The sequence below is a fragment of the Phalaenopsis equestris genome, unplaced genomic scaffold (genome assembly GCF_001263595.1).
Source record: "Phalaenopsis equestris unplaced genomic scaffold, ASM126359v1 Scaffold000558, whole genome shotgun sequence".
In the NCBI taxonomy this organism is placed as follows: Eukaryota; Viridiplantae; Streptophyta; class Magnoliopsida; order Asparagales; family Orchidaceae; genus Phalaenopsis; species Phalaenopsis equestris.
The window spans coordinates 8,144-20,342 of NW_018164998.1; the positions used below are offsets into that span (position 1 = coordinate 8,144).

Genomic DNA, 12,199 nt, shown 5'->3' on the forward strand with positions numbered 1-12,199 from the left:
CTAATCTTGGATTAGTGAAGAATAATATGTTATGCGTTATAAATATTTTTCAATACTACAATACACACGACAACTATACTAAAAAATATGCAAATTAACCACAATTAAATTTACTTTAGTATAATAAGTTTTCACTAAAATATCTAAAACTGTCACTCCTAGTGAATTAATGTATACTTTTAATTTCAAATCGTCACTAGGTTGCAAACACAAGTATATGTATCGCTCAAGTAATAGAGAGCTCTAATGAAGTCATAAGTATTGATCCCACAGAGAGGAAAAAATTTGTTTGGAAAATCACGCAAAAGCACATTATTTAAATTATGGAAAACTTAAGTAAAAAGATAGGTCGAAACTTGTTTAATGCTACTAAAGAAACTAAGTTTAATACACTAATCTCTAAACTTCAAAGCTAAATTTACTAAAATTAAACTAGGTTCTGTGACAGAGAGTTCAAATTTAAGAAAACATTTTTCCCCTTACAATGAGATTATAGTCAGTTAATCATCAAATTGAAGAAAATTGTATTATGTCAAATGGAAGCAATTATATTTTTTATCATTTTTACAAGATATAAAGAATATTGGTTAATCCATTGTTTAGTCCCTAAATCCGCAGTTAGGCTACAAAGCTACAGGCTCTCATTCCAGAGTTTCCACATTCCCCTTGCTTGAGGGCTACATCTCACTTTAGTTTCCAAACGCCTGAACTGAATTAGGGATTTTAGTCTGTCACCCTAAAATCTCCAATTTTACGTCCATCAATGAATATCTCCTTCTCCTTATTTATTTGCACTCAAGCACTCAACCATATGGACTACATTTTCATTCATGAAATCAAATGTGATTCATACTTTGTTGTGGAAAGCGTAGCCCTCTCGAATTGTATTTTTCACAACAAATTTTAACAATTTAATTGGTCAGATCAGAAAGTAAATGAAGTTCAAAGTTGAATTCATCACAAATATGAAATTAAAATATTGCACAACACTCTTGATTCTTCACATAACCATTTCTTTTTGTAGGGAGAATGAAAAATAAATTTGCTCAGAATTCATGAGGAAGATACAACAAAACAAGGATTTTATATATAAAAACAAGTTTACAAAACAAGAAAGAAAAGTAAAATAACATAACTTGATATCTTCCCCAAGCAAATCCCTTGAAGCTCCTTTGAGTCTCTTTCTCTTTTTACAATAAAACTCAAATCTCTCATAGAAATGTAAGGAAGAAGAATATCTCACTTTTCTCTCTCCTCTTACAACTCTCAGAGACACTTGCAACACTCTCCACCAACTTAGAACTCACACCCCACACCCTTACAAACAACACACACCACTTTTACTGACAGAAAAACACTCATTTATAATGTAGGGACGAATTTCCCAAGAGACACCATAGGCATCTCTTCAAAATTCGTTTAAATTCAATGCATTTGTGAAAATAATAGTCTCTAGTGCCTAGGCGCTAGAATCTGGCGCCTAAGCGTGGTCTTCTTTGTATTCTGGCGTGTAAGCGCCAGTTCAATTTTTGAAAAATGTCACTTTTGACTCCAAATTTCTTACTTTTTGTATCATTTAAGCTCAAAATGCCCAGACTTAGTATACGTGTAAGAAAATATGAAAATACATTTCCTTAAAGTGCAATATCACAAAATAAAAGTCTTAAATACATTTAAAAAATTGAATATTATTTTGATACACAAAAAAAAATTCAATTTTTCATAAGTATTTAAGACTTATTTTTGGAAATATTGAAGTTTTAAGGTTCCAAAAGGTCTCTAAATTCAGTTAATTTGATGCAACATCAAACAAATTTTAAAAATATAATTTGATGCATTAGCGTCGAATCTAGCCGACGCTGATTAGCATCTAATATGGTCGACATTAATTAGCATCCACCCATGTCGACGCTAACTAGTGTCGGCTAGGTTGGATGTTAAGGCATCACTGAGCTAATGTCGGTCATTCTTTTGTCGTAAATTTATAGTAACAAAATTTTTCAATGCAAATGCAGTCGGACACAAAGGTCGACCAAAAATCAATTCGCAACACCCATTTTAACGTCAAATTTATTTTGACACTAATTTGACGCCAATTGGGCTTAGCATGGAAAAAATGCTCTACTAGCATAAAAAATGTTCGATGCTAATTGGACATTTTCTTTTAGAGGATTTGATGAGATTTTTCTTGGATGATAAAAAATGTATACCCAAAATACAATTAAAGTACACTCATATTATTCTACTAAATCACATAAGAAATCAACTTAACATGGACAAAAAAACACATTAAACAATATAAAAAACTATTTCAAAATAAAATATATTGATTAGATGAGGTTTTTCTTGAAAATTAAGGATGTAAACTGAAAGTGCACTTATTTTATTCTCCTAAAGGGCATGAAATAATGAATTCTAAATGGACAAGAATAACCTTATATTAGCAAAAAAAAAATTTATTTTTAATTTAAATAAAAGAATTAAATGAGAAGTTTCTTATAAATTAGGGGCCTATTTGGGGCAGCTTATAAGTGCGGCGACGTTTTTGAAAACGCTGTCTGCCGCGATTGAGTTTTTTATACTAAACGTATCTCGCAGGTCGTGCTTCAGAATAAGTTGCTTATCCTGAAATGCAGAACTTATCCTGAAACTCAGAAACTGCCCCAAACAGACCAAATATACATTCAAAGTAGCATCATAAATTATTTTTGAACAAACAAAATGATTAGATGAGATTGTTCTTTAAAAATAAGGATATACAATCAAAATATATACTCATGTTGTTGTGTCAAAGAAAATGAAAAAAATCAGCTTTATAGGGACAAAAAATTAAAACAGTATAATAAATTATTTTAAATTAAAACAAAAAGGATTAAGTGAGATTTTTCTAGAAAAATAACAATGTACACATAAAATACATTAATATTATTCAACCAAAAAAATATAAAATTACGAACTCTACATGAACCAAAATAAATTTAAAATGGCATAATAAATTATTTTCAAACAAAAAAGAGGGGTTTAATATTGTCTTGATTAATTTCTGCCAATTGACCTGAAAAAGTTAAATACATATGGAATAAAATAACTAAGCTTACCATAACATGATACATTGTTTCCAACAACTTGACATGTTCATAATATTTTTCTCAATTTGAGCAGATAGAACAGAGAATGTGTAGAATTAAGGTTATTCAAATATACAATTTCTTAAAAAATTCAGTAAGCTTTAATGAAGGGAATGTCATGAGTATTTATAAGATTCCTAAGCCGGTTAGGTTCAATTTTTTCTTACGTTTGTCGTACGCAGAGTTGTGTATGGTAAACCAATTAGAATTATTCATACCCAAAAGTATATGTCAGTGGCCCCACTTCTCATTTATTTTCTTAAATTTTTTTTAAAAAACGTGATTGGAGCCCGTACGCAGCTCTGCGTAAGGGCTCCATACGTAACTATGCGACACTACGTCCACTAAGAAGCAGTCCACATCCTCGATGAAGTGGTGTCCAATGCGCTTCGGCAGAATCTGTGGCGAGCTTTCAAAGAGCATGGAGAGAACGTCAGGGCATTCTTTGCACATGCCGCTCAAAGTGCCGCATAGAAAACCTAATAAAAACCCTAGAATGCAAAAGGGAGAATGTAGGTTGTCTCGACTCACGATATTTGAATTGACTCCTTATTCTGAATTTCAAATTTCGTGTCTGGTCAGAAAGTGAGTCGCCGTCCCTTCGGACTGGGTCGGGCGCCTTCGTATTTATGTTTTTTACGGTTCTAAAATGCATGCCCGAAGGAACGGATTTGAGTTTGGATGTAACTCTATGTTGAGAAATTAGGGCGAAGAAAAATAAGAATCGACACAAATCCAGAAGAACACACAGAGATTTACGAGGTTTGACAAAAGGAAGGCCATAGAAGAAAGATGAGGGCTCATCTCTATGTATAAGCTATGTATTCTCCATTTCTTTTGCCTTAGTGAACTATTTGATTGATTCCCTTCCGTTGACGTAGATCCAGTTGGAAGTTGGATCGAACACCACGTAAACGATCTGTGTTTGCTTATGATCTTTGCGCCTCATTTACATGTCAGGAAGTACATATCTCACAACAAGAAAAGAGTACATAATTCAAGATTCAAAATCTCACTTAGGGTTACAAGCATGACATATATATAACCCTATAGTACAATATGTAATTACTTAAATTACCCATGTACCAAACCGCAGGGTGTTGCCCCCGCACCCCCAACCTACATTATAAAACTCCCCCGATTGGACAGATCATTCCGCTCCACTTTGCTCGTGGGCTCCGCTCCGCTCCAACATCTGTCCCATTTATGGTATATGAGCCATACCTAACACTCTATGTCCAAAATCCGAACATAATCTCTAGCCTATTATTTATTTTCCTTATCAATATTAAACCAATGTTACATATTAAGATCATAACAAAAGTTATATCATCGATTAACACTTAAATATCTAAAAGTGCATCTATGTATTAAAATGGACGCAAACTTACCAAAACTATCATAACCGAATGTATTAATATTCTATTTTTTCTGTTTCGAAAAATCTTAGAATGTCTAGACATTAATAAGAAACAAAAAAACGAATCCTCAAACTGCAAGAAAAAGAGCATACCAACCCCAACCAATTATGTTAGAAAAGCAATCATTTTCAAAGCATATATAATATATCATAAAATTAAATGTAATGATATATTCTCTGAAATGAGCTACGAATAAATAAGCTCCAATAAGTCTTCCTAAACACTTGTTAATTAGAATAATTAGCATTTTATTCACCATTGATAATAGGAGTGTGTGAGGGAGCATATAGAAGCTGATTCAATATTTTCATTAGTTTTTTGCCTCAAATTAAATAAATCTTCAAAAAAAAAAAAGGTAAGAAAAGAGGAAAAATCAGTAAACCCCAAATCCCATAAATAGCAATTCATACACATACAACTACAATCCATACTATCTTTGACCAAACCGAACCAAAATCACCATTTATTCCAAAGCCATCTAAACCGAACCGAAACTCCTCCTCCCTTCCCCGCCCACAATGTGAAGCCCACCTCATTCTTCCTCATTGCCGTTCAGCAAACCCAACTCCGTGTGTTTCTGCATATCCGGCAACTGCATCAATGGCAGCCTCAGAGGGGACGGAGAAGAAGAGAAATTGGATACTTATGCGGAGATATGAGATGGGGAGGCTGCTCGGGCAGGGGACATTTGCGAAGGTGTACTTCGGCCGGAGCTTGGAGAGCGGGCAGAGCGTGGCTGTGAAGGTGATTGATAAGGAGAAAGTGTTGAGGGTGGGGATGATCGAGCAAATAAAGAGAGAAATTTCGGTTATGAGACTGGTGCGCCACCCTCATGTCGTGCAGCTATACGAGGTGATGGCGAGCAAGACCAAAATTTATTTTGTCATGGAGTATGCTCGTGGCGGAGAGCTCTTCGACAAGGTTGGCTTTTTATTTATTTGTTTGGTCTTCAGATATTTACTCTGCATGATCGAATGTTTAAGGATTGATTAAAGGCTAATGGATCCAACTTTCTAGTTTTGAGATGAAATAGACGAAATATCATAGCTTTTCAATTAAATTGATTGTTTCTAAGTATAATTCTTTTTTTTATATATATAAAAAGTTGATTACAAGATTAATGATAAAAACTAAAGGGAAGAATTTTTTTTTATTCCTTAAATCACATGGGATGTTTTAAAATAATTTAGAATTTGGGTTCCTTGCCATACGTTTGGCTAAAGAGGAGTTCCTCGCTATTAAAGGAGAACAAATGATAGATGTACATGGCTGGAATCAATTGAAGATATTCATTTTGAAAAAAAAATTAATACGATATAAGAAATTATAAAATGCAGTTTAAATGTCTAAATCATGTTGACACAGTGGGGGTGTAAGTGAGCCGGCTCAAGCCGACTCGATATGTGGCTTGTGAGATAAGCTTGATGAGCTAACAAGCCATACTCAAGCTAACACCGATTCGACACGTTAACTCGTGAGTTAGCTCTAACAAAAATATACAAAAAATATGTATTAAAATTTAATAAATTTTCTTTAAATTATTAAAAAAAGTTTATATATATATATATGTGTGTGTGTGTGTGTGTGTGTGTTGTGTGTGTGTGTGTGTGTGTATACATTTTATAGCATGTGATTTCTGATTAATTTTTTCATAACTGCTTATTCTATTTGTTATTTCATTAAAACACTAGTTTAAAATAATACTTTTTGCTTTCATGCTAAACAAGTTGGTTTGTGAGCCGGCTTGAACTCGTAGAATTATGCTCGAGCTCGAGCTCGAACTGAGCTTGAACTTGGTTATTTAATCAAGCTCAAACTCAAGTTGACCGTAACTCAAGCTCTATTCAACTCGTTTAAAACCCATATGACACAAGCACACGTCTGGGCTATACTTTATAGGATATAGTTAAATACAACTAAAATTGTTTTTATATAAATGGTTGAGAGTAAGTTTATAATTTTGGATGAGTGGTTGTGATAACTTGTGTGGGAAGTGCTACATATATTCCGACAAATTTATGTTTTTAGGGCCTCCACTCAAGTTGAGGGTCGTCAACATGTCATATTTGCTAACTAAAGTATGTCATGGAACGGTCTTTGGTGAAGATATCTTCAAATTGATCGTGAAAAATGACATGGTGAATGGAGACGCCCTTTGATTTTATCATATTTACGTGATATGAAAAATCAATTTTGTTGTATTTAGTACGAGGATGAAATACTGGAACATTTGTTGGGTATAAATAGAGAATAGGTGTTGCTTTAATATAGACGTATTACTGAAAAAGTGAAAAATCCAATTCCTAAAGTATACATTTAAGTTATGGTATTAGGCTTTAGTGGAGGAGTGTTTCATAACAGATTGCTTATTTACGCGCTCTGAAACTAAATTTTTGCTAAGAAATATTTAGTGAACTATTTTAAAATTTTCTCTTATGAGTTTCAACAGCTAAGTATAAATTAGAATAAGCCGTTATAGTAGTTGTCCATGGTTAATTCAAATACCATAATTTATCATCTCTTTTAAATATTTGAGCAATCTTTTGAGGACCTAAGAGATAAATTGGGAAGTGAATGCATGTATTGACACATGAGATTCATTGCAGATGGGAGATCTAATAGTCTGATGATATATGAGATGCTAGGGAAAGCCCACTAGAAGATATAATTTAGGATTGACAAACAATAATAGTGGATTCTCATTTAATGAAATTTTATTAGAGAGAGAGTTAACACCTTACAGTTGCTCACAAAAAGTCATTGGAAAGTTCAAGTGTATATTATAACTACTTGAGATGTAAACAATTAGAAATGCATGAAGTTCAATAATATAATATAAAGAACCAAAATTATGTTGAATGTACAATGTAAGTTTTGAAGAAGCTCAAAAGTGCTAAAGGAATTGTTGAATGTGAGATGAATGCCATTCAAATATATTAGGATATACGTATTGGTTTTCTTGTGTCTATAAATCAATGAGTGATTAACAATATTGATAATGAATCCTAGTTATCGTAGATGAATATAAATACTTGCAATAGATTTTTTGCTTAAGTTCATTTAAAGTTTTCGTTAGGGTAAGAAATTGAATTGGTGTTGCGGATCCTTAAAATCTTAACATTGAGCCTTAGAAAGTATCCCATTAAGTTTGCCATGGAAAAAATAAGTTGACATAACCAATGTATGACTAGTTGATTATTAGGAGGTCTCACCACGACGAGAACATAAATAGCGGGTATTTTGCAATCATTACAGTCATGTTTATGTATTCTACATAATTTTTTTGCGAGTAATATTGTGAAAGAATCTTCCATTTGAGTTCTTATTAGTTTGACATGTCCATTTATAGCTAAGGCATTTTGCGTTGAGGGGAATGAAAGTTTAAGTTCCTTAAGCTGATAAAGCTTGAGTTTCTTAAGAAGTTGTTGTTATTCATTCTTTAAATTTTGTGAAGTTGTTTGTTGGATTAAATAAACTGATAGTATTAGCCAATTTGAATATCTAATTTGACTTTAGAGTGTTGATATTGAGAAGGGTTTTCATTGGGCATATAATTAGAGCTAAAGTTTGCTAATTTGGGTGATGTTCTACAGTGGAAATGTTTGATAGTAGAAACATGAACAAAGAATTATTAAGTTGTTTATTGAGTGGTGTGGGGGACAAGAGGTTGTAAGTAAAAGAATATGTCAATATAGGTGAAAACATGTAGAGTTAAAGGTGGTTAATCTGTGAAGAGTAAGAATTTTTTGACTTGATGTGGTGAGGAAAAATAATTAATATAATTAAGTTATCCATAATTGATTGAGAGGAAAGAAGAGTGAGCATCAATAATTAATATAATTAAGAGGATCAAACTAAATGAAATATTTTTTGGTGGGGCTCTACAAGAAGAACTGGTTGATCTTAAGTTCCTTGATTTTTTAGTTAATGATATTAAAAGAAATCGAACCAGAATTATAAGCGACGAATTGATCAATATAATGAAGGTTATATGAAAAGTTTGTGAAAATTATGAAAGAGATAGTATTAGTATAGAAAGAATCATAATACGTGTTTAAAATTGAGATTTGAAGGTCATTATCAAGAACTATTTATTAGGTTAAATGACATGCCTTTGACTTATAAGCTAGTTTAAATCATGTGTTATATGAGAGCTGTGGATGATCTAACAAAGAAAGCATGAGGTCCATGGTATGAATTATTATAGTTTTGGTGTTAATAAATGTCAATACTTGACAAAAGAATGACAAATTTTATTAAATATCCGACAATAAATTTGGGATGATAAAGCCTTATATGCTAATAGTGAAGTTTATCATGATTATAAGATTGGAGTAGTTTTGCCTTTGCTTTAAGTAGGATTGAAAAATTTACTACACCTTCTTCCTTGAGGTTCTATAAGTATCATATGATGTTTTGTCATCCATGGTAGTTGAATGCCTCATGTAGCTTCATTAGAAAAATTTATTTCTACATTACAAAACAAGGAATAAAGATTATCATGGATAATTGGTTCATGAATGAATCTTAAAACTATCTTGAATGCTTGATTCATTGGAAGAAAAGTGTAAAAGTTTTTAGAGATTATGTATTTAAGATGTTGAGAAGCTTATTACAACCACATTATCACACTTAGTTTTCCTTCTTTGGCTTTATTTGTTTATATGTCTTTGGCCATGAAGCGATCTTTCTTGGAGAAATGATGAAGCTCTTTTTTAAATTATATAACACAAGAGTAAATGCTAGATTGCACTCTTTGTTCAAAGCTAATCTAAATTTTAGTGTAGGAGTCTGTGTTTGAACATATGACAAAATAAGTACAAAGATGATGAAATATAATGCAACAAAAAGGATTGGGAAATTAAGTATTTATATATTATATTAGGGATTCAGAGTGATAAGTAAACATAAAATCTTTTAGCATGAAAGACTTTGAGGGCTTGCACTCTCTATATTTGATAATTGTCCGGTGTAAGTGGGTTATTGATGATATTTTTTTTATGTTAAACATCATAAATTTTTTTTTAGAAAAGCTAGGAATGATCCCCAATTTGAGAGAAGAGCTCCCATCATTACTTAAGTTTTTGACCACTGAAGCTACTAATGGATCCAAGAAGACAAAAAGGTGAAGAACCAAGTAGATGAGCAAGAGAAGAAGAAATGTATCAAGCAATTTAGGGTTAGAGGTTAGTTTTGTTAAATTGCTTGCAGTTTTACCTTGAAACTTACCCTAAGAAATTCATATAGTACGAAGAAGTAGAAGAACCATAGCAAATGTAAAGATCATTTTATTTGAACCCCATGTAGCCATTGCATGCAAATGCTTAGGATATAATGAGATTTCATAATTTATTATATATGAAAGGTTGAGCTTAAATTGATATTTCTAGATGATCATTTGATTTTTTTTTTTTTTGTCATAATTTTATATGGCCATCAATTTTGAAGATATTTATTAAAAATTGCTTATTTTAAAAAGAATTATAAGACAATAACTCATAAATATGTTTATATATAATAAAATAATTTTAATAGATTGTTTCACTAACAACTTATATTTTAATGTAATATTAAAGAGAAATGATATAAAATAGAATTTTTCATTATATAGAACGTCTTAAAAAATACATTTTTTTCCAACAAACACAAGTGCTGGTCTCCTTGAACCTGCCATGCCATTTTTTAGATAAATAGAGTTGAATTATAAGTGCAAAATAAAATTTATTTTATAATTTTTTTTTTCTAATGATCATAAATTTCTATCAGATCGCCCGCGGTCGGCTCAAGGAAGACGCAGCACGACGCTACTTCCAACAACTAATCAGCGCCGTCGATTTCTGCCACAGCCGCGGCGTCTACCACCGTGACCTAAAACCCGAAAACCTTCTCCTCGACGAAAATGGCGACCTCAAAATCACCGACTTCGGCCTCAGCGCCCTCGCTCACACGCGCCGCCACGACGGCCTGCTCCACACCACCTGCGGCACCCCTGCTTACGTCGCCCCCGAAGTCGTAAAGAAACACGGCTACGATGGCGCTAAAGCCGACATCTGGTCCTGTGGGGTCGTCCTCTTCGTCCTCCTCGCCGGCTTCCTCCCTTTTAACGACTCCAATCTCATCGAAATGTACCGCAAAATCTCCAAAGCCGAGTTCCGATGCCCTAATTGGTTCCCTCCCGATGTCCGCAAGCTAATCGCCCGCCTCCTTGACCCTAACCCTAATACCCGCATCAAAATCCCTAAACTCGTCGAATCCCCCTGGTTTAAGAAGGGGTTTAAGCCAATCGAAGCTCACGACGACCCGGCGGGCATCGTCGACGATGTCGACGCTGCTTTTGCGACGAGGCCGGTGAGTTTAAATGCGTTTGATATCATATCGTTGTCGAAGGGTTTTGATTTGTCAGGGTTGTTTGAGGGGTGTGGGAACCGGCCGACGGCAGCAGAGGCTAGGTTTACGACGCAGAAGCCACCGGAGGCGATTGTGTCCAGATTCGAGAAGATTGCGGAGATGGAGAGTTTTATGGTGAGGAAGAAGGACGGGAAGGTGAAATTGCAGGGGAAGAAGGAAGGGAGAAAAGGGCAGTTGGCCATAGATGCGGAAATATTTGAAGTAACGCCTTCGTTTCATTTTGTGGAAGTGAAGAAATCGGCGGGGGATACGATTGAGTACCAGCAGTTCTGTGATCGGGGTTTGAAGCCATCGTTGCAGGATATTGTTTGGACGTGGCAACAGGGTGGTGGAGGTGTTGAGCAGCAGAAATACTCCGACGAGCTCTCCGGCACCACTGCGAGCAGCCCGCCGATCGTTGCTTCATTGGAATGAGAGACAGAGGAGACCAGGGCTGTTTAGATGGACCATATTATTTTGGAAGATTTAGATGCGTATGTATTTACATAACTACCACCTAAATTTTAATTTATATATAAATATATATGTGGTTTAAATTTTAATTTATATATAAATATATATGTGGTTGCATGAAAATATATTTAACTTTTAAAACAGTGATAATTTTTTTGTGAGTAAAAATTTGAATGGTATGATTGTAAGAATCAAAATTTAAGTGTTAAATATGTAAATACATAAGAATTGGGTGGTATGTATGTACATGCCTCTATTTTTTTCTTTAATTAAGTATTGCGTATAAAAATGATGTCTGTGATACATTATGTAATTGATATTGTATATATATATATATATATTGGAGATAATTACATTCATATCATTTGAAAGGTTGCTTTCTATAAAATTGACACGTAGGTGATGGTTTAGAACTATGGAATGAATGCATTTATGATTGATATTGAGAATTTGATAAGAAAAGAAAAAATATGAGGTGGGGGGTTTTAATATGAATTTTGATATTTCAGTGAGAATTTGAGAATTTTATAAAGAAGGTTGCTAGTTTTGTTTTATGTGTACATAGAAAATATGTGGGCATGAATCTTAAGGAGATCTAATGATCTAAAGAGAAAGACCTTAATATCAAGAGGGCCCAGTGAAAGACGAATTAGCGAATCAGATATCCAACTGGATATAGTAAATTTGAGACCGCCTAAGTCACCAGGGCGGTCAAGGTTATATTAGCCCGAGTGACACATAAACCAACAGGCGAATAATTGTCCAAGTCTGCGATTACAATGAAGTCGG

General features: G+C 33.6%; 1 protein-coding gene across 1 annotated transcript; it reads left to right on the forward strand.

The window, feature by feature from the left end:
• The first annotated feature begins 5,047 nt into the window (after positions 1 to 5,047).
• On the forward strand, positions 5,048 to 11,445 carry LOC110029304 (CBL-interacting serine/threonine-protein kinase 20-like). Its single transcript, XM_020731544.1, has 2 exons — positions 5,048 to 5,470; positions 10,316 to 11,445. Exons 1-2 carry the CDS (start codon positions 5,150 to 5,152, stop codon positions 11,369 to 11,371), a joined length of 1,377 nt encoding a protein of 458 aa, XP_020587203.1. The 5' UTR covers positions 5,048 to 5,149; the 3' UTR covers positions 11,372 to 11,445.
• The last annotated feature ends 754 nt before the right edge of the window (positions 11,446 to 12,199 follow it).